Source organism: Dysidea avara, chromosome 4 (genome assembly GCF_963678975.1).
Source record: "Dysidea avara chromosome 4, odDysAvar1.4, whole genome shotgun sequence".
Classification (NCBI taxonomy): domain Eukaryota; kingdom Metazoa; phylum Porifera; class Demospongiae; order Dictyoceratida; family Dysideidae; genus Dysidea; species Dysidea avara.
The window spans coordinates 25,019,126-25,045,395 of record NC_089275.1 but is presented as its reverse complement, the minus strand read 5'-3'; the positions used below and the strand labels follow the sequence as shown (position 1 = coordinate 25,045,395).

General features: G+C 38.3%; 2 protein-coding genes across 2 annotated transcripts in view; one reads left to right on the top strand and one right to left on the bottom strand.

The window, feature by feature from the left end:
* The window catches only part of LOC136254507 (SREBP regulating gene protein-like), a 59,879-nt gene that overhangs the window by 5,280 nt on the left and 28,329 nt on the right, over positions 1-26,270 (top strand). Inside the window, exons 2-3 of the mRNA XM_066047224.1 lie at positions 3,688-3,817; positions 12,887-13,038. Coding sequence (XP_065903296.1) covers positions 3,688-3,817; positions 12,887-13,038 — 282 coding nt within the window. The remainder of the gene's footprint in view (positions 1-3,687; positions 3,818-12,886; positions 13,039-26,270) is intronic.
* On the bottom strand, positions 16,661-18,220 carry LOC136254502 (uncharacterized). The gene is made up of 2 exons (XM_066047209.1): positions 18,087-18,220; positions 16,661-18,031 (listed from the first exon to the last, which is right to left on the bottom strand). The coding sequence occupies exons 1-2, from the start codon at positions 18,183-18,185 to the stop codon at positions 16,661-16,663; spliced, it is 1,470 nt and encodes a 489-aa protein (XP_065903281.1). The 5' UTR covers positions 18,186-18,220.

Genomic DNA, 26,270 nt, shown 5'->3' with positions numbered 1-26,270 from the left:
AACAGCCAGACATTCCTTCTGTGATGTTGTGTACTTCTTTTCTGTTGAAGTTAGTGCTCTGCTTGCAAATTTTATTGCAGTCTTCCTAGAAGTGGAGAGCACAGCACTGTCAGATGCATCAGTGGTGAGTATGAAGTGGTCTTGTCTCTTGGGGTAATTCAAGATAGGAGGTGACATAAGAGATTGACGGAGGGTGTCAAATGCGGTTTGATGGGTGGATGGCCAAGAAAATGGGGCCTTGTTGCTAGTTAGATCATTGAGTGAGGCAGCTATGTTTACAAAGCCGGGGACAAAGTTCCTATAGAAGTCAAAAAGGACCAAAGCTCTTTAGAGGTCTTGGGTGTTGGTCATTCAGCTATGGTTATAATTTTGTCAGTGGAGGGTGTCACTCCTTGCGCGGAGTAGTGAAGCCCAAGTGTGTGATAGAGCCCTCCCCCAGGAGGCACTCTCAATGTAAAGCCTGCTGTCTTAAGCCTCCCCAGAACCTGTTGCAAATCTGCCTTGTGAGAGTTTATATCATCAGAAAAGACAATTATGTCATCAACATAGTTATGCACACAATCATGGCACTTACGGAATATCTTGTCAAGTCCTTGCTGGCAGGTTTGGGTGGCTCCTGTCAACCCGTATGGCATCACCACAAACTCCCACAAGCCATATCCAGGCCCTGGACTAAATGCAGTCTTCTCAATAGAAGACTGGTGCATGGGAAATTTCCAGTATGCACTCCTCAGATTGAAGACCCACTTGCCTGCCAAGCGCTGGTGAGGTCTGTCAGCCCTAGGGACTGGGTAGGAATCTTTCTTGGTCTTGCGGTTAAGTTGGATGAAGTTTACACAGATTCGTATCTCCCCATTTGACTTGGGTACATGCACTGCTGGGGCACACCAAGGGCTGCTACTTGGCCTGATGATTCCTTCTTGGGCCATGTCAGCCAGCTGCTGCTGGATACGGTCTATGAAATAGAAGGGTATGGGGCGGGGTGGTACTTTAACTGCTTGGGAGTCATCTCTGTGTAATGTTAGTGCGTCCTACAGGGAGTATCTGTTGTGAGAAAAGCATGCTGTATTTGTCTACAGCGGGTGTAAGTGCAGGGTGAGCATTGTTGGGAAGGTCAAGGTGACAAGGGCCAGTGCTCCTACGGGGCACAGCCTGAGGCAGTTCATCATCCATGACTAAGGGTCCACACATCTCTACATCTAACTTTGGCCTGAATTCTGGAAAACCTGACTGGTACACTGTTCCTCCCTGAATGTCTAAAATGAAGCCATATTGTGACAAGAAGTCACAGCCTAATATGACAGGTACTGCAGTATAGCTGCTCTACAACAATGAAACTTTGGTTTACTGAGAGTTCCTCCAAGGTGACAGTCATGGACGAAGTGCCTAAAGGCTGAAATGCTCTGCCATCATCATTGACCAGTTTAGTGCACCATCCTGGTGGCAGTTGGTCAATTTGAACCTGTCTGTTACTGAGGCACCTGAATCTAAGAGTAATTGCATTGCTTGGCCATTTACATTCCCTGTTGTGTATGCAAGTCTAACTATGTTATTTGCATTGTGTGTCATTGCAGGAATGTGTTGTGTTGTGCATTGTGTTGTGTGAGCACTCACTTGTGTGGATGAGCGTTCCACGCTCACTCGTTCTGGATGCTCCCTCTCCCGTTTCCCTGCTCCCTCTCCCGTTTCCCTGCTGCCAGATGTCCTCTGTTCCCACATTTGAAACAAGTGGAGTTCCCCGTGTCCTGCAGTTCTTTGCAATGTGGCCTCGTCTCCCACAAATAAAACAAATGGTGGACGGACTTCTTCTGGTGAGTGTTAAGAGCTAGTAGCTGTTCAAACAAGCTCTGTATTGTAGCCTCCATCCTATCCAAGCGAGGGTTCGAGGATTCTGTGACATTGTGGATGTGTTTTGCTGTACTTGTGGCATCTGCCCTATTGTAAATTAGGCAAAGTTCTCTAGCCTTGGAAATTGTCTCCACAAAGGTTCCCTTTGGGAGAAACTTCAATTGTAAAGCAACCCTTTCTGGGAGAGAATGGAAACGTAGCTCGGAGTCTCTCACAGCTGCAGGCAGTCCTCGTTGAAGCCTTGTTGAGTAATCTTTCGAGATCACGTGCCAGTTCATCTATGCTTTCCCCACCCTCTCTTAATTTCCTCTGAGACAATTGCTCGCGGGCTGACAAACGGTCCTCCTCTGTGTCTGGGTTCAAGTGCTTCATAAGTGCAGCTTTCAAATGTTCGTAAGAATCTGTTTCCGCTTTGGTCAAGGAATCAAATATTGCCCAGGAGCATCCCTTGAGAAGGGTGGGAAGGCATAACACGCTGCATCCCAACCATTGGCGGCAGCACATACTTAGAATCTTTTGAACCTAGACTATGAATCTTCGTCCTGTAGGGGTTCTGGTAATGCTAATCCTCCTCCTGTTGCCATAGCTACTTCTTTGTCCTGGGTTTCGGCACCAATATGAAACTATCAACACCTGAATTAGCACTGTCTGGAGCACGATGTGATAATTGAAAATCAAAAGACTCAACAATGTGAAGCAATTAGAAACACACAAAAAATGAATATTTATGATGGATATTACATTAGTACAAAACTCCAAACAATCACAATTTTTTTCCCAAAAGAGATTTTTGAGGATTTTTGATATGTTGTTCTCCAGAAATTCTGCATCTAATGACACTAATTTATATGTACCATTTTTTTCCCTACAACAACCAGACTTACAGGTGAAAAATTGTCAAAACTGAAATTTTAGTCTCACAGCCTGACTGACTGTCTGACCAAAATTGCGATGCTAGAGGCCAAATGAAGCAGCACACTGCTACCATTTCACGCCACAATATCAAACTCACAAGTTGGATGTGCCTTTTGGGGTTCTGATGAGTATGAAACTGTGCAAAGTACAATGCAAAGTACAATGTTCATGTCTGAAACTGTGCAACTGTGAAACTGTGCAAAGTACAATGTTCATGTCTTTAAATTCACGAAAGTCTAGAAAGCAGGTAATAACTATGTGTATAAACTCAAACATTTCACGATTATATTTTCACGAAGCTATCATCACTCGCAAAATTTGTGAAAGTTTCATCCCTCGAAAATTTCCGGCTATACGGTATTCGCTTAGCCGTAACAAAATTTTTCAGATATTTGGTATAAGGTTTGATTGCTATGAATACAATCCACTATTTAAGGCAGCCACCACCAGGAAGCTTATAAATAACCGTGAATATATTATTGAGAAGGAAAACATAACATAGTGATAGAAAGTGTGTAGAAATACCTGGAGTAAGCCACAAATCCATGCACTTACGTTGTTTCACCATTGGTACATCTTCACCAATTAGTGGCTGCCTGATTCTACTTCTACTCTTCGATTTATTGCTACTGTCTTTACCTTTCGTTAGCATGTCTTAATTGCTGACACGTGCCACTGTGTAAACAATCATGTGCGAATAATCTCTGGTTGATTTTATTATTCGAATACAATGCAAACGACTAATAATCTGACTATTTGGCTATTCGTTTGAGCCCTAAACGATATATCATGATTTGTAAAAGTAGCCTCGATACAGCTATCATCTCATGCTTTTATCACAATATTTAGCAATGATGTATCGTTATATTGCCCAACCCAGCTTGTCAATAGCTTCTTTATTATTTGTTTGTTTTGTTTCTTTAGGTTACTACTTTGGAGAAGAAAGAAGGGACTGAAGTACTTAATTTTGAGTGGCTACCGTTAGATAACATTTCATATTTGGAGAACTGCCGCAATTCAGCTCAAGGAAGTGCTTTAATTGTGGATGAATTAGGTTTGTGTTTGAGGAAATATACAGTAGTAGTAGTATACATACGTAGCACTGTATAGTAAGGATCATATTTTCCTTTCCCAACAACATCACCTAAAAGCCATCCACACTTTCCCTTTATGACAGTTTTGGTCATACTGCCTTTAGACTGATCCCTACAGTAATTTTTTTTATTTGGAATTATCATACACATAATATGTGCTGTATATATACCTTTACTAGCATTGGTACCTGCGCTACATCTGTGCAGGTAGATGGAAAAATAGGAATTTTACTGTAAGTTGGATTAAAGATCAAAGGAAAAGTAGTGAAACAAGGGAACAGCTAAAGGGTAGTGAAACAAGGAAGGTTGCCTGTACCTACTGTACAATACAAAGCTACCTACAATATAGCGGATGGAGATAGAGAAATGCAAGAAAACAATTGTGATGGCCATAACTGAATTAGGGACTACTAATATATCTGCAGGTGTAGGTGACCTCCCTTGTTTTTGCTGTGATTCCTAAAATTCTTAGCTTTTCTTTATACTTGTTTGTTTAGTTTTTTTTTGTAACATTATTATGAGTGATGAATCCGCACATACTGTATCAAAAGAAAGCAGAGGTAATATTTTCGACTGAATATGTAGCCCAACTATCAATTACTGACTTTAAAAAGTGAAGTGGCCAGTACGCTCCACTTTCAGTTACTGTATGTTCAGTGCTTTTCCAGCATTTACCAATGAAGAACAGTAGAAGAAGCACCTCTGTGATCAATTCTGTTACCACAGAAAATATGGACGATTCCCATTTGCAAACATAGGGAAGCCATTGTGCTACCGCGAATCTACACCTTTGGGGTTGTCAGTGAAAAGAAATGGATAAGTCCATGACGCTTGTATTGTACACTGTACATACTGCGGTATGCTAAAATGCACTATCAGGCTGAATTGACGTCAACAGTGAATAAAAAACAATCCTGTAGCCTTAGCCATTATTGAGTTATGCTTGTCTGAAGGCATCAGACAGGCAGCCAGGCAGGCAGAAAATTCCATTGAATAAAAATTTTCTAACAATCAAGTACTGAAGGTACTTTTGGGCTTGGTTATACGTACCTAACCAATACTAAGACAACAGGATGGTATTGTGAAGCTGGTTTTTTGAGTAATAGTTTTGGCCAGAAAAACCCAACCCTCCATGATCCCTAAATGTATGTTAGGTACCCACTGGAGGTTTTTTAGTAGGTTGACAACCCGAGGGTGCGGTTTGATCACCAAGGCGTGGCATTAATTAGTGCCTGCCGAGATGCCAAACCAAGCATGGGGATTCCAACCTACTAAAATACCAACAGTGGGTATCTAACCTATTTAGAAAGCAACTCGTTTCCAACACTGACAAAAGAAGCACAGAGTCATGCCAGGTAAGGTCCTCTTCAGCGTGTTTGCATGGCCACAGGCTCAGTGGCCAATTTAGTGAGCTGTTTTCTAGTTCCAAGGCTTAATTTACTAGCCAATACTACAAAGTGACAGGCTTTATTACAACTGGCCACGAAGTGACAAGCTTTATTACAACTGGCCACAAAGTGACAAGCTATATTATAACTGGCCATGAAGCGATAAGCTTTATTGCAACTGGCCACGAAGCAACAAATGCTACAACCAGGTGCAATGGCACAGCTGAAGTGTGTTGATGGTCTAATGGCGACAGTGCTGACAAGCAGATGAGTAGTTTCACTGATGGCTAGCTATTTGTAAATGTGGAACATTGTTGGGGTAGCTGTAATATGCATCGAGCAGCTGGCTCGTTTGGTTTGACAGCTTATAGCTAGCTTGTTCAAGTGCTGGTGTGGCTGATGAAGGTAAAATCCAACCATACAACCACTAATTAAGTCAGTGACATAGAAAACTCTTTTGAAGTGTTGTTGATTTTACCATAGCAGTCTCACGTGACAACAGGTCTCTAACTGAAACTTAGAGCTCTCACCTCAGGTCTCTAAGTATATGAGTAACCTCATTAACTGTGTCAACATCAAAGTAAATTACTCATGCTGCTTTCTAGTATAGTATACAGTGCTACGGTACTGTATGGTAGAAAACTGTCAACTTAAAGCATTCACAAGATGCATGAAAGAAATATGTGACTGTCTCAGCAAAAACCTGACTTGTTCGCACAACTTTCAATTTTTTTTTTGTTTTCTCTGCAATATCTGCAGTATCCAAGGAATGGACCACCAAAGTTTCAGCATTCCGTGGCTAATTATTTTGGAGTTATAGTACTAGACAGTAGGAAGAACAAGATAATTGATTTGTACAGTAACTATACTGAAAATAAACTACAGGTGCTTACATTTGCAGCCATAACTTACATTTGGATTAGTTTACAACGTTATTAAAATGTTCACCATGGATTAGCAGATCAGCCAATATATAGTGTTAGCCCTGTAGTCACTTAAGCATTTTGGTGTGAAGGTGGTTTAGTTGAAGAAATGACAATGATCTTGCTTACGTTTACCGTATCGTAAATGAACGCACATGACATGCATATTGTTGGGGCTACAGAAACGAAATGCTTGTGCGAACAAGTCGGGTTTTTGCTAAGACGGTCACATATAGAAACTCACAAAGTAACATGAAAAACCATCATCGAAATCTTCAAATTTGTCTAATTAAATCCAATGGCTCTAGTTTTACTGGTTGGGTTGACTGGTCAACCAGTGTAGCTGTTCACTCAAAGCAGACTATTACACTGTAGTCAGTGCAGTTGTTCACTCAAGCAGACTAATACACTGTACCCACTGCAGCTGTGCAGGTAGTGGTTCCATGATTTTCTGCATACTGGGATGATATTACTTGTATTTAGATTCGCTTTGGACTCTTGTATTAAGTATTAACAATAATATCATCCTCGTAACAGGGTGTAACTACATTGTATAACATACACCACCATGTACACCTGTACATGTAATACAGCTGTAGTCATAACATTAGTATAAGTGATTTCCCTTCACAAGTAGCGCAAGTGTGCATATATTAGGTTAGTCACAAGTGTCCATGTTAAAACTAATCTAATCAAAAACAGCCAAGCTGTTAAAAAAGGAGTGCGGCCCTTGAAAAGGCTATGATGAAAAAAGATGTGACCATTCAAGTGCTAAAATATGAAGTTTGCCTTATTTTAAAGGTATGCTTGATGCAAAACTATCCATGTAGGTTGGCCTTTTTGAGGGCACGACCAATATTTGTGCTTTGATCTTCAAGGATCATACGGCAACTGATATGCACAATCGAGCAATGGCACAAGAGGCCAAGGAAGTAGCCAGTAGCTGATGGAATATACACCAATTGCAAGAGCAATGGCTCAAGCCAACCTTATTGAGGCTGCCAAGTTCAAAATAAAAGAAAAAAAGGATATTGCATACACAATGAATCGCTAAAGGAAACCTTGTCTTCACTCGGCTAAGATAGGAGCTTGTGTTTATGACCATACATATCACTTACAGTACTGTAATTATACGCAATGTAAAAATACAATCAATATTGTGACATTTTATTGTAACATTTTATTGTGATATTATATGTACAGTATGTACGATACAAATTGTTATCGTACAATAATGCAAACTGCTTGTTTCCTGTCAATAATAACTGAAAATTAATCATATACCTATATGGTAAAATGTTAGTGATTCACAGATTAAACTTACCCTTAAAAATGCTTCCAGATGTGATTCTTTTAAGATTTTCCTGGTGGGGGAAGGGGCGGGGGGGCATGCCCCCAGACCCTCCTAGAATGAGCGTGCTTTACATGCTGAAGTACATTTTTGAATGTAACCGGACAACTACAATTAATGACAGTGTCATTGGTGACTTTGTCCAGGCATTCTGACAGTGCCACATTTTGACACTATTTCGAGCACTGGTATCAACACAAGCATGCAAATGCTTGGATTGTGGATATGCATTTAAGCACAAAAAGTCAAAACATAACCTCATAACAATGTTTTACATGTAAGTGCACCAAGGAACTTTTTACTAACCATGATTAAACTAAAGTCATGATTGAGTAACTACACAAATGGCTAAATCCAATAAGTTACCATATGTCCTGTACCATGCTATATGTGACATTATGCAAGGTGTCTATTATCAATTAAATGAGCAACCTATGACCTGCTACATTCAATGAAACCTGAACTACCTTTATTTCTAAGTCCATTTTACATTCAATCACAAAGCTGAAACCCACAATCAATACTGTTAGTGTCACTGTATTATGGCAGAGAAAATAGCAGTTTCATCAAAGAATTTTTGTGATATCTGGGAACACCTGGAATGCATTAATAAGAAATGGAGGTAGTACATGTTTTACTAAAACATGTGATCTGCTGAGCAGCTGTTTTCACAATTTTTTTTTTGCTATAAAATTGTACTGGGTAAAAATATGCACATTACAGAAAAACTTTATGCACATTTCAATCGCTTTGTTATGTACTGAAGTTAAGCTCAATTTAACAAAACCTATATACCACCAAGTTCTCCTGTTCATTGGGGGTAAGAAAATTCTTGTTTTGTGTTCATACAGTGTACGGTACATGAGCTATGGGTGCTTAATTACGATGCAATAGAAATGAAGCTTACATATCATCATTATTTTAATTTGCTGAAATGGCCTTCTTTGTCCACACAGAGGCGTACAGGGAAAAACACTATACCTTGATTGAAAACACTATACCTTGATTGATGTGCCAGTTCTCGGTGAACAGACTGAGCCAAATCCCATCTTCGTAGCTAGTTTCATTCATGAGTTATGGTAGTTTAAGTAAGTACCTGTAATTTATTTGCCGTATTGTTGCTGTACAAATCCACTTCCATCTGTCTATTGCTTTAACTCCAAGAAACTTTGGCTGTCCACTACTTTGTTACTATAGATATTGTAACAGAGAAGCAATAAAATGGAATTTGAGGAATGTATGAAAACGGTTGGTTTTTGCTAAGCGGGTCACATATACTCTCCTTGGAGGGATATGTTTTTAAGCTTGTACAGTACGATGTTAGGAATCATGTTTTTCTGGCCAAAAATATCATCCTAAAACCAGCCTCACAAATCACAGTACCTGCATTGCACTTTGCAATATTGGTACATGCCCAAAAGTACCTTCAGTAAACCTGAAATGCTTCCAAAATGTTGCTACGGAATTAAAAAAAAAAGTTTAGGGGAATTTTCTATTGACTGACTGACTGACTGCCTACTTACTTACTATGACTGACTGATGTCTTCAGACAAGCGTAACTTGATAATGGCTAAAGCTACGGACTTGATTTTTCAACTGTTTAATGGCAAGGCTACAGGCTTGATATTTTCACTGTTTGACATTACTTCAGCCCGACAGGTGCTTACCGCAGTTTCCACAATGCATGCATGATGAGCTTACCTGTGAAATCCTTTCTGTCCCATTTATCTTTGCTGACAGTACAAGGTGTCGATTTGCTGTAGTGCTGTATGATGGCTTCCAAACGTTTCAATATTTGTCTGACTTTTTCATTACAACTAAATTGATTACAGAAATCCTGGATTGATTGCAGAAATCCTTCTCCTAATGTTCTTTTTTTTTGTAATAACACTGTGTAACAGGCTGAACATACTGTAGCTGAAAATGAAACACAATGGTTGCTTTGCTGTTTTAGTAATTGATAGTTGGGAGTGTGCATTCACCGTAAAGCATTAGGACTGGTGCCATTCTTTATTTCAAATTCAGTATGCGTGGGTTCACCAGTCACAATAATGTTACAAAAAGTAAATAAACAAAATATATACTGTAAGGAGTAATTAAGAATTGTATAAGTTTGATTGGGGATAAAGAGTTGCAAAACAAGGGAGGTTGCCTATACCTGAAGATCGACACACACGGTAGTGTGTTGTGTGGCCCAAGAAGCCGGCACACAACACCTGTGAGTATATTGACTGGAAGAACGAAAACGCATTTTTCCCACCTCCGTAGCTCTGTGCTTCCTTAATGAAACAAGACGATTTTTGCTGTGGACACACCCTCCTACTTCAGCACTCCACATTCCAAATTTGAGTGAAATCGCTTCAAGTGTTCCCGAGATATGTGACTTCAAAAATTGGCTTAGTTTCTTTGTTTTTCTTCTAATTTTTCTTCCTCTTTTCGCACACTTACAAAAACTGCTATAAAATGCAAACGCTATATCTAATTGCCTTGAAATTTGGCACACAGAAGGGGGGTATAAAGGCGCATCTAGGTACCAACTTTAGCTGGAATACGATAAACAAGCAAAGAGTTATGAGCGATTATTCACGAAAAATAATACCAATATGTTATCATGCCTACAGGGTAAACCACGTATGGGAAGAAGCTGAAAATCGGTGGGTGAATAAGTTAACTATTGAACCTCAAACCGTTTGTGGTTTGAATCGAGCTACTGTAAAAACCAGGAAGATACAACGAAAAAACCAATAGTGTGTAACAATTATGCAATCAAAATTAGCTAATAAAATATGACTGCTTTCCATGCCTACCAGATAAACCGCTTAGGATAATACTTTGAGAATCAGTGTACAGATGGAGTAATCATCTTAGAAAGGCTCTTCAATGGTGTAGAAGAATCAGACTTAAAGCCACAGAGTTATAACACGAAATCCAACTTGGTGTAGCAAGTGCGATATCGAGATACTCTAATAGAGCAGTCATCCTAATAGAGCAGTCACCCTGAAAAGAATTCAAGAGATCAGCTAGAAACAAGTAACCTGTATAGAGATCAGCTACAAACAAGTCACCCTGTAGATAGATCAGCTAGAAGAAGTTACCTCGTAGGGAGTTAATGCAACTATGGAAAGAGATAGTTCAGCTAGAAGAAATCAGCTTGTAGAGTTCAGCTACAAAGAAACTACCATGTAGAGAGTTCAACTACAAACAAATCGCCCTGTAGAGAGATCAATAGAAGAAGTTACCTTGTAGAGAGTTCAGCTACAAAGAAACCATCATGTAGAGAGTTCAGCTGCAAACAAATCACCTGTAGAGAGTTCAGCTACAAACAAATCTCCCTGTAGAGAGATCAGCCAGAAGAAGATTCCTTGTAGAGAGTTCAGCTACAAACAAATCACCCTGTAGAGAGATCAGCTAGAAGAAGTCACCTTGCAGAGAGTTCAGTTACAAAGAAACCATCATGTAGAGAGTTCAGCTGCAAACAAATCACCCTGTAGAAAGATCAGCTAGAAGAAGTCACCTTGTAGAGAGTTCAGCTACAAAGAACCATCATGTAGAGAGTTCAGCTGCAAACAAATCACCTGTAGAGAGTTCAAATCACCTGTTTGCAACTGAGCTTTTTACAGAATGGTTTCTTTGTTGCTGAACTCTCTACAAGGTAACTTCTTCTAGCTGATCTCTCTACAGGGTGACTTGTGTGTAGCTGATCTCTATACAGTTTACTTGTTTCTAGCTGATCTCTTGAATTCTCTTCAGGGTGACTGCTCTATTAGGATTACTGCTCTATTAGAGTATCTCGATCTCACACTTGCTGCACCAAGTTGTATTTCGTGTTATAACTCCGTGGCTTTAAGTCTGATTCTTCTACACCATTGAAGAGCCTTTCTAAGATGATTACTCCATCTATACAGAGATTTTCAAAGCATTACCCCAAGCGGTTTATCTGGTAGGCGTGGCAAGTAGTCATTTTTTATTAGCTAATCTCGATTGCATAATTTTTACACACTGTTAGTTTTTTCGTTGTATCTTCCTGGTTTTTAGCTCGATTTCTTTCAAACCACAAAAGGTTTGAGGTTCAATAGTTAACCTATTCACCCACCGATTTTCAGCTTCTTCCCATACGCGGTTTACCCTGTAGGCGTGACAACATATTGGTGTTATTTCTCATGAATAATCGATCATAACTCTTTTCCTGTTTATCGTATCCTAGCCAACGTTGGTACAGAGATGCGCCTTTATACCCCCCTTCTGTGTGCCAAATTTCAAGGCAATCGGATATGGCGTTCGAATTTTATAGCAGTTTTTGTAAGTGTGCGAAAAGAGGAAGAAAAATAAGAAGAAAAAAAATGAAGAAGCTAAGCCAATTTTTGAAGTTGTATATCTTGGGAACGCTTTAAGCAATTTCGCTCTAATTTGGAATGTGGTGTGCTGAAGGTGGAGGGAGTGTCCACAGCAAAAAGTGTCTTGTTTCATCAAGGAAGCACAGAGCTATGGAGGTGCGAAAATTGCGTTTTCTTTCTTCATGTCAATATACTCACCGGTGTTGCACGCCGGCTTCTTAGGCCACACGACACACTACCGTGTGTCTTGATATGTATTATACATATAATTTGTACATTTACTGATAATATCAGAAATATTTAAAGTACATCTGCTTCATCTTTTCTTCTTCCTGTGGTAAAGAATAAAAGATAGGTTTAAAAAGTCCCAAAGCTGGCCGTAGGCCGGCTTTGGGGTATGCAAATACAAAGAAGTGAAATCTAATCCAAAACAGCCAAGCTGTAAAAAAAACTGCGGCTCTCAAAAGGGCTATGGTGAAAAAAGATGTGAAATCGAAGGTGGCAGCCAAGAATGGCTGTAATGGTAGGTTAATGGTAAAAATTTTAATAACGACTATTCAGGTGAAATTTGGTGCCGCTTGGTCTTGGCACAAAATTCAGCTGAATTGTCGTTATTAAAATTTTTACCATCATCACAGCCATTTCTTGGCCGCCACCTTGAATTTCACATCTTTTTTCACCATAGCCTTTTTGAGGGCCGCAGTCTTTTTTTACAGCTTGGCTGTTTTGGATTAGATATGCTTAACCCCTAATTCAGTTGTGGGTATAGAGTGAAGTAGGGATTTAATGTCCATTAGTATATCTTCAGGTGTAGGCGACCTCCCTTGTTTCACTACTAATCGAAATTATTTTTCCTTGTACTTGTATTACCTCTGTTTCTCATTACTATATTCCTGAGCACTGATAGCGGTGCTATATTGCAACTTCCCTTTGATGTACACGGTAGATGTATTTATATACACCCTTTGAAGTAAGGGATGAAAGTGGTACTGTACATGTGTTTATATTATACCCTTGTTTATTTTTTTTGTAGGCTTTGTTTGCTCATTAGCTCATTTGTGGTCATCTGGTTGCTGTGATAGTTCTTCACCAAATACAAAACGTTTTGACTGCTCTAACTGTCTTCCGATTGGCTGTTGTTCTCTGTATGAGCACTGTGTTTCTTGCTGTCTGCATCCCAAAAAGGTACTGTAAAGCTTGTGACTGTACTATATTTTAATCTGCTTCTGTAATTTTTGAACAGATTCGTATGTTTTGTTGCATTACTATATAATCAGAACTGAAACTGGAATTCTAGTATTTGTACTGTACATATTCAGTAAATTGAATTGTATACAGCCGCCAAAATTCCACCTCTAAAAGTATCCTAGGAATGCACCTTAAGCAGCAATAAATATAAAAAGTACACAAAAGATAACATACAGTGGCTAACTTGTTGCTATAAGTACACTAAAAATTTGGAAATTTCAACTAGAGTAGGGACTATACATAGTACATCAATAAAAAGCACTGAAACAAGCTGGAGTAGTGCATGATATTAAATCACAGTAAAACAATAAGAAGTGTTATATGCCTACTGTGTTCAAGATACCATATTAGAAATGCACAGTAGGGATATAATACTTCTTATTGTTTTACTGTGATTTGATATCAAGCGCTGCTCCAGCTTGTTTCAGTACTTTTATTGATGTGCTATGTATGATCCCTACTCTAGTTGAAAATTCCAAATTTTTTGTGTTAACTTTTTTTGCAAATAATTACTATGACTGGTGAACCCACGCATACCGCATCTGAAATGGTGCTATGTGTCCCAGCTACAGTATATCAATTATTGTCTGAAAAGTGAAGTATCCATTACGCTTCATTGTCAGCTATGTTTCAACCTGTTAACAGCATTTCAGATCAAGAGCTGTTTGAAAAGCACCTCTGCAATCCATGCATACCGAAAGCAACAAATGGTGCCGCACATCCCAGTTGTATCAATTATCATCTGAAAAGTGAAGTATCCGTTACACTTTGTTGTCAGCTGCACTTCTGCAATCAAAATAGCCACTATGAAAAGTACAGACGATTTCCGTTATGTAGGGAAACCATCACGTTCTACCGCCAAATCGACACTTTTCGCTGTCAGCAAAGGAGAACATGGTAAGTCCATGAAGAATGCATGGTACATGTCCCTATATGTACTGCAGTATGCCAACATAGATAATGTATGCGTTCCTACTGGATTGGAAACGCCAGTTAAATTATTTTCCTATCCTCGTTATGGTCTTTTTCGCGCACAATATTACAGTTGCTAATGAAGTATGGTTTAAGCTTTCTTGCAAGTAGAAAAGTGCTGTTGTTACGTGTTTTCAATACAGTGGCCTTCCAAATGCTATCCTGGGATGACGTCGTCTGAGTCCAAATCCACTTCTACTTTTAGCAAAACTCTCGGCGTAAACATAGTTTGGGAAGCTATATGCAACGTTCAGCACAGAAAAGAACTCCAGATGAACTCGACCAGGGCTATTACTATAAAGCGTATATCCAATGAATTAATGCTACATTTGCAAACCCATCCGGAAGCACAACAGTCGTTTGTTGTATTTTCCACCAAACTCCACCAGCAAATGTGCTCACTAGTAGAACAGAAAGAGCCCATGACAATGGCAAAGCAAAAAGAAAGGATGTGGATACAGTACGCTTACCACCGAGCTACAACATTTCCAGAGATGTGGCGCAACTTTCTGCAACAGATAGATTGCCAAGCTTTCCTGGAAGAGCCCATGCTATTGGAATTAATAAATGAAACGTTAATCGAAAATATCATTCAGAAAAAATTTGTACTTACCACTCCATTGGCTGTAAATCAGTCAATATTATCCAAAGATGACGAGAACATTCTGAGATATGCGTATGGCTTCGTTGCAATGAAGCTCAAGAAGAAGTTTTCAAAAGCAGCTACTGATAAAGCTGCAAAGTTCCTAGAGTGCTTTGATAAGATGGAAATGGCCATGGATGGCCCAGAATCATCTTTTTTATGATTATACAAGGGAGTGGATTACAAAACTTGATAGAGGAGGATTATTCAAAGTATCTGACAATGCATATGCATTGTTTGCGGCTATTGAACATGCAATAAATGGAAGGATACACGAACACTTGCAACACACTAGCAGGAAGACACTAGCATGTGACAGAGATGGAGAACCAAAACAGATGATAGTGAAGACATTATGTGAAGATCAAGATGTTTTATTTAGATGGACATTGCTAGAGATGGATGATGATACCAGCAGTGACCACATGGAACTATTGAATCACATTGTGAGCTTATGGCTTACCATCAGAGGTTTTAGTGTTTCAAAGTGCTGGATGGAAAGATACAAACAAATGGAAGCCACATCTACAAAGAAAGTAAAGGGACTGCGAAAGGAGCTTAGCAAAAGTGCTGCTCAGGGTAAATGAGATATAGCCATGCATGTAGCAATATATACATATATATAGCAGTCATTATGACAATAAATTTTTTACCCATACATCATAGTACTCTATTATTACAGTGTATTATATTATTATTATTATTATTATTATACTGTCAAATGTTCAATAATTAGCTAGATCTTTTCCTTTTTGGGAGTGGTGTTTCATCGATGTCAATGGTTCCATCCTTAAGTCGAAGGGCTTTAATTGCTCCTAACCTTTGTAGTCTCAATGATACAGCATTATCACAAAACTGCTTTACTGTTGGATTATCATTTCGACCACCCTTTGATCGTTGTAGCCCAAAATATGCTTCAACATTATCCTGGTTAAACCGCACAGAGTAGAGAAATTTTGCCCCTGGTTGTTCCAGTAGAAATGGTGCAACCTCTAAAAATGAGCCAACTGCATATGCATAACAAATAAAATATACATATGTTTGAAACATTGGTAACCTGTGATTTGTAATCCTTCAATTGTTTCTTCACTAAGGGTCATCATTTTCTTTTGTGTAGCATTAAATCCCTCCCTCTTGTTTACACAGTTCTTCCACTTCTCAATGTAGCCTAGCAACTCCACTTTAAGCCACTACATGCATAAAAGATACAAAATAACTGACATCATTAATAGTTTCTAACTTCAAAACGAGTATCATCCTTTTTCCTGTATGCCCTTAAATCTGGCTTTAATTTGTAATAGGCTTCATCCAGGTTCCTAGTATTCAGCATGTCAAAAAATCTGTCAAATTTTCTAACAAATCTTTGTGTTTCAATGGTGTCGGTTTCATCATAATACTCGAAGCAATCTGCAACTGACTTGCTAAGAACCTACATACACAGAAACACAATTATATCTATGTAATACATCAGAAAGTGGCACATACTTGAGCTGCTAAGTTAACCTTCATACGAGAGTAAGAATTCAAGTTAACATGTTCCATTGTCAGTTTAGTTAAAAAAGACTTATCAGAATCACAGCGACGTTTATATAATCTCCTCAAATGTTGCCAGCTTATGTGTTGACCATTAATCTAAAAATATGAATTCACAATGTAAAATTTAGCAGACACATTTGGAAAAAATGACCTACCCAAAGAGCTCTGGAGTGACTGTGCCCAAATGAGTTAGACCAACAGTTTCGTACTGTTTTTAAAAGATGTGGAACATCTACAAAAAAGTAGATGAAGCGCTCTTCTTTGCTGTATGGATTTTTTATTTTGTGTGTTGGCTTTGTTGAATCAGTATTCCCAGCAGCTAATCTGTGCATACGAAAAAATTTCCTATTTGCTGAACACCCATCACCAGTTATTGATATAACTTTAAACCCTGCACATTCTAAAGTCCTAATGCTTTCCCATATTATTGAGTATACACTGTAGCTCTACAGCAGTCACTCCATTTGTAGAGTAATGAGTGTAGGGAAAACAAAGGTTGGTTAAAATTCCTCTCACCATGATAGTTAGCATGTGATTGGCAACAGGAATTGTGCTAGATTGCGCTGTGGTAGCATTGTCAAATGCTGCAAGATGGTTGTTTGTTGGCCCTAAATCGACAAATCCTATAATTCTGCATTCATGTTTGTCATACACAATCCCTTCTTTTATCTTGATTTCATCAAAGCTAAGTGCAACAAACTTCTGCCATTCCTCTGATGCATCAATATTAGCTTCTTTCATTAATTGCATGGTGACTTCATTCTGTATTCCAATGCCAGACTTGATAAAATGCGTGTAGTCACGAAGTGTTCTATCACTAGGCAAAACTAACACATGCCTTACAGCATCATAAGCTGCTGCAGAAAGCATATGAAGATGCAGACACCAACGTATCAGCATTGGATGCCATCGACGTTGAGATGGTATCTTCTGCATGTTCTCTACCTGCTGCTCCCAAAATAGATGATGAAAACTGTTAGGAGAGTACTTGCTTTTGATTTCTGGTGCATGCTCCATTATAATCTGCCCTAAACCTTCATGCAATTCATCATCAACTGCAATACTTAACCTCTCATGGGATTCTTTGATCTTTAGCTTTAAGTAATCTATTTTCTTTTCAGCTGTTTTAAGCTTTGATCTCACTTCTTGTAATCTTTCCCTCATCTCTGAAGGTTTTAGCCACCTATCATTAGTAGGGCTATTAATTGGCTGGTCAAGCTGACTTTGTTGTTTTGTCCATTTACTGTACAATGCTCTCAGAGTACTTCTATATTTAACACATTCAAAGCACTTGATGCCCTGTACCAGAATATGACATTTGCTGGATCTTACTGTTTCACTATACCTTTGTCCATTTAAACAGTGCAAACCACTGTTGTCAAGCATTCCTGATACTGATTCTGTCTGTGATAGTAAAATCCCCCCTTTTGCTTTAACCATTGGAATAAAGTGCTCATCGGGATGACCAGGGCACATGTTGAAAGAATCTATCTTGATTAACAAGCTAAGGAGAGAGTTGCTGGTAAGTCTTTCATACCCTATAAATAATGGTGAGCACTGAACTTGATGACCATAAACAGCTAAGGACCAGGACAAATCTGAGTTGACTGTCAATGTGTGTGAGACAGTTAAAGCTTGCTTAGAATTGCACTGCTCTTGTATTTTGAAGAAGATATGTTGAGACTCTGATGGTGACTTAACATTCCAATGGCTAAGTGATGGTGGTAGTTGTAATTCCCTAATCTCAGTGAACAACTCTTGTGGACCATGTGATGATGGCTAAAGTACACATACACTGATGTGATACATATCATTTAGTCTCTATGGGTATTACCTTATGGTTTAGGGGCTTTAACGGACGGCCAACTGGATGACAAAGTAGTTTTCGGCGTTTCCTTTTATCATTTTTGTGGATTCGTCCTATCCTTCCCATTATTTCAATGACCTGTAAATGACCAGTATTACACAACCTTATAAACTTATTCAAATATAGTTTAAACTGAGTTGCAATTTAGTTTCCCCAAAATAATTGCACAAAGTAGCCTTGCTTTATCTATGTTTTATTGAAACAAAATAGCTACGGAGTGAAACAGCACAAATTTCATTGCCATTTACACTTTACCCATTGCACATTCACTATGTAACCACAAAGAATTTATGTAGTGCTCACAGGCTTGCAAGGAAATTTGCACAATGCTTTACACAAATCTTATGAAGAATGCGAACGCAATTTTCATCACGTAGCTGTGGACTGTCGGACAGCAATTTCCGGTTTATCAGACCTCAAATTAATGTTGTTGCTTATTACAACATTTACAGATAATTAATACCAATTTGTCACCTACACGAAAACAAAGTGTTCACCTGGAACAACTACTATTTCGTTAGCAACCAATTGGCGCACCGAAACGAAGATGGCCTATGACGTCACTACATGTGTACGTAAATAATACGGGCGTTTCCAATCCAGTAGGAACGCATACATTATCTATGATGCCAAAAGGCACCACTCAGGCGGAAATGACGTTGAACAGTGAAAAAGTCAAGCCGGTAGCCTTAGCCATTATCGAGTTACGCTTGTCTGAAGGCATCAGTCAGTCAGTCAGTCAGTTACTCAGTCATTAGAAAATTTCGTTAAATATTTTAAATTAAATTCTGTAGCAGCTTTCTGAAGGCATTTCGGGTCTATCTTAAAGCTTATTTGGGCTTAGTTTTAACTAACTAATATTGCCTCATTGTTGTCAAGGAAATTGAGGCTGGTTTTTGGGTGTTATTTCATGGGCCACACCTATTCCTTTGTGTGGTCCCTACTATACAGCACTATCGTACTGTATGATGAACAACAGTGACTCGTGTTTCTGTGTCTTAAAATTCTTGCTTTATAGTTTTTATTGTGGGTTTATTCACATATATGGCCTAGTAGAAAATTTATTGGCAAAGTAAACAGAACTTGTTGCAAGTTGATAGTAACAACGTACACGTGTACTTCCATTGGGGTATTTGAAGGGTTTGTGTTTCTTTACTTAAAAGGTACTTACACGGTTAGCTTTGGACTCACTGTAACACTGTTTAACATTAGGATAAAATTCTAGGTATCATTTTAGTGCTTGTTACATCACAAGTAAGTTGCATAGCCATAGGATGTAGTGATGTATGCTTTGAAATTTACTGCACTTTGTGTAAGGCACGTGTATTTGTTAAATTTTCTGGATAGGTGTTAACCAAGTTAATACAGTATACATGCAAATTGTAAACCTAACGCTGTATGATGACTAAGGTGGTTTAGTAAAAGTCTTTGGTGAATCAATACTGTTACACATTCTATATACTTAGAGCCTAATATACTGCAGAGCAACTTCTTCAAAGCTGCCTACACTGTACGCTCAGTGTATATACACACCCTGTACCTTCAATTGACAATAGCAGTAATCAATAGACACAGCTTTACATCTATGCATGTACTTTAATGTGCATTTTGTAACTCAGATACAGTACGTGAATTCATGCACCATGCATGTTTGATTTTGACAATAGACAAGGAACACCTGTGAGACACTCATGCTGCAATGAAATGCTCGATTTAGAAGTAATGTTGCATGCAGTTATCATCATGGTCCATGCATGCTACAGGCATGTACATGAAGCATGTGGCATGCACAGTGTATTTACACTGACAGCATCTGTGCATGTTTAGGAGGACATACAGTACCTGTATGTGTTGTAGACTACTTTTTACATGCATGCACCACACATATATTTCTGGTGAGATCATCAAATAAACACGACCACTGTGACCATATTTATTGTAACCTTCGCTTTTGATGTATTTTTTATTCATGGCCATTTTATCAAAGACAACACTTTAAACACTTAGCTGTTTTGGTCTACTTTAAGTAGATAATAAAGGTTAGTTTTGGGGGTAGGCTTTAGTTTATCATATAATTTACATTTTACACTATTTCTTTTGCAATTTCACAGACTTTACTAAAATTTGTTAGCATTAACATCATTGCAGCTATTTCTTGGCTGCCACTTTTAATTTCACAATTATTTTAATGCAGGCTATTTAAGGCCGCAGCTTTTTCACAACTTGACTGTTTTTGTGCATTTCTTTTTGTAATTGCAACTTCCAAAGCCTGCCCATGTGGTTGACCTTGACACTTCCTTTTAACTTACCATTGAACTTTTCCCCTGTATAATTAATTCCTTCAAGTACTATCAATCTATGGACACATGAAAACAGCATTTTTGTAGTTCTATAAAACGAGTATGTCGCCCACTCACACTGGCTGTATTTGGCCATACAACACACTTGATAAAAAAAGAATTATAAGCTATTTTAATAATTTCTGTAGTACTCTAATAGAGTACAGTTTTTCTGAGTACTTCAATGCAACACATCTAGAATTTCTACTGATAGTGAGTTATCATTCTAGTATACTAAACCTGAACTTTCATTTATATGGTAGAAATTAAATGACGTGAGCACTGACAGCGGTGGTGGCAGAGTTGTAAGGGCTTGGGTACATACATGTAGGTGTGGAGGTCCCTGGTTCGAAACCTAGAGATTTTTTTTCCAACTTTGTGCACGTATTTTTAAAAACATTTCAGTGACTGTTCTATTAGAGTATCTCGATTGTGCTTTTTTCACTTGCTTTATTTCTCCTTAGCTAATTGTCTCAGTGTTTTCAAACCACAAAAGGTTCACACCATAATACAGTAGTAACTTCATGTACAGACCGATTTTCAAGTTATATCATCAAGCGGATTACCCTGTAGGTGTGACAACTAATTTCTTTTGCAATTTCAAACTCACTCATAATTCCACTGTTCTTAGTTCAATCTCTATGAAAATTGGGCTGTAAAAGTGCTTCATTTTGCTTTTACTGCCTTCAAAATTTGGAAGTCAATCGACTGAAGCATGTGTGAATTATAGCGAGTTGAGTGAAAAGTGGAAAAAAACAGCAGAAGATGAAGAAAACTACAAAGAAAATAAGACAAACTTTGAAGACATATATCTCAAGCAGATTCAACTAAAATTTGGAATAGAAGGTGCCCTACGCCAAGGGAGTTTCAACAGCAAAGCTGGTTAATAGTACAGCGGCACAACCAAAAAATCATGCACTTTTTCATAAAAGCCTTGAAACTTTCCATATAAATAGTACTCCTCAATATATGTATTTTTAGATATAGTGCCATCGCTGATTCGACCTATGGTGACCTTTACGACCATTTTTGTACAAAAAATTGATCATTTTTGTCTTTAACTCCCTGAGGCACTAATTAACTTGTTAAAACATGGTATCAAATAAAGATCTTGTTGATAGAAACAACTTGGTTTTATTTGAAGTCAATACAGTAGGTGAATTCATTCTTAAGTTATTAGTATTTTTATTAGTCAAAAAATTTGATAAATCTATGCATAATTATCTGCCCACAGGTAATTCACACCTCAAGGGCAGGTAAATTTATCAAATTTTGCAGCTGGTAAAAATGATCATAACTTTGTAATGAAATTACCATTTGACTTTCAATAAAAACCAAGTTGTTTCTATCAGCAAGATCTTTTGTTTGGTACCATGTTTTAACAAGTTAATTATTGCCTCAGGGAGTTAAAGACAAAAATGGTCAACTTTCTGTACAATAAATGGTTGTAAAGGTTACCAAAGGTCAACTCAGCAATGGCACTATATCTAAAAATGCATGTCATTGGGAGTACTATTTATGTGGAAAGTTTCATGGCTTTATGAAAAGGTACACATTATTGCCAATTTTGGGGGCTACGCCGCTATATCCATTCAGGCACTATTGAGCTATGAATGCATGAAAACAGCATTTTCTTGGTTCATGTAAAACTGTTGCATGTCCGCACTAGCTATACTTGGAAGCATGAAACTAATGTTGCACCAATATGAATATGTTTATATTTACCAATACCGATTTTTCACTCATTCCTGCATCCGATATGCCGATATTTACCAATATTCTTCAATTCTATAGTTCAGGGGAGAAGGAGCAAAAATCATCTAAAGTTTATGTGTGTGTATAATATTAATTGCAATAATTTAATTACTTGCATACGTGGCTGATTTTACAATGTTTGCTACCAGTGTGCCACTCACCCCTTTCATGGAAATGAAAGCCAAGTAGTTATAAAATGCCCAAGTCAGCTTCTCAAGCAGAGTTTTGGTGGGATTCCAGACCCTTTGCAAAATAGCGATTGGCTAATTGCGTGGACGGTCGATAAGTATACACAGCCTATTACAGCCTTGCAGCTACACTGTCCACAGATAAACAAGCCTAAATAGTTATAAACAGGTACAGCAAATATATGTTTACCACTTACCTCTGCATTCACTGCTTTCTTTTACAGGTTTTTGCAATTGAATTCGGCGACTTTGCAATTGAATTCGTCCTGTTTGCAATTGAGTTCGTCGCTTTTGCAATTGAATTCGTCCCGCTTGCAATTGAGTTCGTCGCTTTTGCAATTGAATTCGTCCCGTTTGCAATTGAGTTCGTCGCTTTTGCAATTGAGTTCGTCGCTTTTGCAATTGAATTCGTCCCGTTTGCAATTGAATTCGTCGGTTTTGCAATAGAATTCGTCGCTTTTGCAGTTAAATTCGTCCGTAACAAGAATGGCAGCTGGAGCAAACATGAAAACATGATGTAGCAGCTGCTACAAGAACTTATTCAAGTACAACAGTAGTAAACAACTCTTTATAAGGCAATAATTCTTCCTCGACAGCCTCTTCAGCAACATTCCAAACTCTACTGTGCCATTCGCGATGGGTGTGGTCACTCGCGAGCAAGCTAATTAGCTTGTCAGACAGCTATCAACTTCGTGTACTACCAGCTTCAATTACCTTCTAGTGTCTCAAGTGTAACTCTCCACGGCATAAATAACTCATCTCTTAATGAACGGTTGGTTTCTTGGAACCGTTTTGTTTATGACGAATTGTAATGCAAACGCGACGAATTCTATTGCAAAACCGATTAATTCAACTGCAAAACCGACGAATTCAATTGCAAAACCGACGAATTCTATTGCAAAACCGACTAATTCAATTGCAAAACCGACGAATTCAATTGCAAACGGGACGAATTCAATTGCAAAACCGACGAATTCAATTGCAAACGGGACGAATTCAATCGCAAAGGCGACGAATTCAATTGCAAAAACCTGTAATATTGTCACGTGTTTATTACTGTGGTTAATGATTGATTGTGGGTTTAGGTTATCGGCAAATAATTTCTTCTTCGTAGCCGATACCGATACTTGCAAAATCACCTTATATTGGCTGTTACCATTGATTCAACCATTTATCGGTGCAACACTACACGAAACACTATTGTTTGTCCTGATGTTATGCATTTATGCTTTCATTGCTTTGCTCTGATTTGAGATAGTTTGAAAATAGAGGCTAACATAAACAGGCTGTACATGAATTTTGTAGTAGACAATCATACACCTTATTGTTTGATTTTGGAATAATTGTATATGTGACAATCAAAATTACATTTGGATTTGCCTCATGCAATTATTTCCGGTTACAGTAAACTGTTTGTGATGGTATTGCCCATATAGTGTATACTCCCTAAATATGTCTTTATTCTCCTCGTTGCTGAAAAGCTACATACAGTTGCTGGATGCATTAGTACATTAGCTTGTATTACAAGCAGAGACATTTCACTGTAAAAAAAGACCGACTCCCTTCTGATAAGTTTTGGAAATAATCATTGCAGTTGTTTTTCATAGAACAGAACTGAAACAGTTGAAGTTGTGAATTGCATGTATGATGCTAAGGTTTTGCAGACATTTAGGTCAATTCTATAAAACTCAGAAATCTTCTGGTACCTGCATGAAAATCTTCTTGGTTAACTCCCTTGATTAACAAAAACCTCCTACAGGGTGCAGATTATAGTATGTTACATATCCCGGTTGATTAAACAATTCTTAGTGGTGGAAATAGAATATAAAGTACATGTAGGCCAAATATACGGAACAAAATGTAAGTCATTGATGCATAAATTGTACGTACATGCTGTGGTATGCCAAACGCACCAGTTATGTTTCAAGCCTGTGACCTTAGCTGTTATTGAATTACAGTACCCTTGTCTGAAGGAATTAGTGAGTAAGTTGGTTACAGTATACGAAATTCCACTAAATAAGATTTTAAAACTCTGTAGGAGGTTTTTGTAAGCATTTTGAGTCACTTATATTATATTTAAAGCACTGCTACACGTGTGTACAGAAAATACAGCACGAGGGGACGTATCGAGAGGCTAAGGCTAATACAGCATGAGGCAAAGTCGAGTGCTGTATTTGCTTCAAGACACCCCCCGAGTGCTGGATTTTTCATACACACAAGCATAAGTGGTGCTTTAACTGTTATATTGTACTTCCTGATCGTCTGGCTTGGATAGATTTTCTCTAGTACTCAAACCGCTGTGATTTTTGGTGATCAGGATATCAGTAAGTGTTTAACTAATCTATTTTTTAGTCATTGAACGAACTAATAGGATTGGTTTGGTTAGTTTTAGCGATTTACAATGTCACGCACGTGATCAATCATGCTTTCTAAGTGAAATCGTGTTTAAAAAGCTTCGTCATCAGACGATCAGTAAGTGTTTATACAATCTATTCCTAGCCGTAGAATGAACTCGTACGATTTTATAGTTTGGCTGGTTTTAGCGATTTACAGTGTGTTGTTTTCATAACATTCCTTAAATAAATTCTCCGCATACCTGTACTATATTTGCCCAAGTGTGCTGTATTTGCCTAATTAATCACATAACTGTACTGTATTTGCTCAATTAGCTGCATAACTGTACTGTATGACTCATACAGTAGAGTTATGCAACTGTATGGACAATACGATACGCGGCATCGCTTTGATCCTCCCACGCAAAGTACAATATTGACCAATACTGCCAAGGCACTAGCTGTTTCGAGGTTGATTTCTGGTTTTATTGTGGAAAGATGCTAATCTTTCATAGTACGGTTACACAGTTACGTATGTTGGTTTCTATACTGTACCAGCATTCTGCATATTACTACACAAGTATATTTAAGGAAATATTAAAGATCGTGGAAAAAAGAAAGTAACTAGGGAAGAAACAAGGGAGGTCGCCTACACATGCAGATATACTTGGATTTAGTTGTCTATATGCATGACTGAATTAGGGATTAAATGTACACTGGTATATCTTCAGGTGTAGGCAACCTCCTTTTCCTTCTACAGAGGTGTATGATTCCTAAAATTCTTAATTTTCCTTAGTTTGTGTATTTTTGCAACATTATTATGACTGGTGAACCAGTTCATATACCACATCAAAATAAAGGATGGTACCAGATGTAATGCTTTTGACTGAACTCAGCGCGTCCCAACTATCAGTTACTGACTCGACAGTGAAATGGCCATTTTGCTTTGCTTTCAGCTATGTTCAGCCTGTTTCACAGCATTATAAATGGAGAATAGTGGGAGGAGTGCCTCTTCAATCAATCCAGTACCTCAGAAAATGACAATTCTCGTTTACAAACGTAGGGAAATCCATTGAGCTACTGCGAATTGACACCTTGGGCTGTCAGCAAAAGAAATGGAAAATAAAGGAGGATAAAGATGAATCCATGATGCATGCATTGTATGTATTGTGGTATTCCAAACAGGCTGAGGTGACGTTGAGCAGTGAAAAAATCAAGCCCATACAGTAGCTTTAGCCTTTATCAAGAAGCAGGCAGGCAGGTGGGCGGGCGGGCAGGCAGGCAGTCAGTCAGTCAGAAAATTCCAATTTTATATTAAACAATTGTAACAATCACATTTAGGGTTGTACTGAAGGCAGTTTTGGGCTTGGTCATACCTAACCAATATTCCAGGATGGTATTGTGAAGCTGGTTTTTGGGTGATGTTTTTGATCAGAAAAACCCATCCCTAATATAGTATACAGTATGAAATACATGACTGAGTTTTATAGATAAGTAGAAATTGTATAGTTTTGGTTCCTGTACGATGTACAGTGT

Bases quoted from the DNA above. Each gene is read 5' to 3' on its own strand.
- LOC136254502 (XM_066047209.1), bottom strand. From the start codon at position 18,185: ATGGGAAGGATAGGACGAATCCACAAAAATGATAAAAGGAAACGCCGA. The intron at 18,032-18,086 runs GTAATACCCATA...TGTGTACTTTAG, and splicing joins TAAAGCCCCTAAACCATAAG to CCATCATCACATGGTCCACA.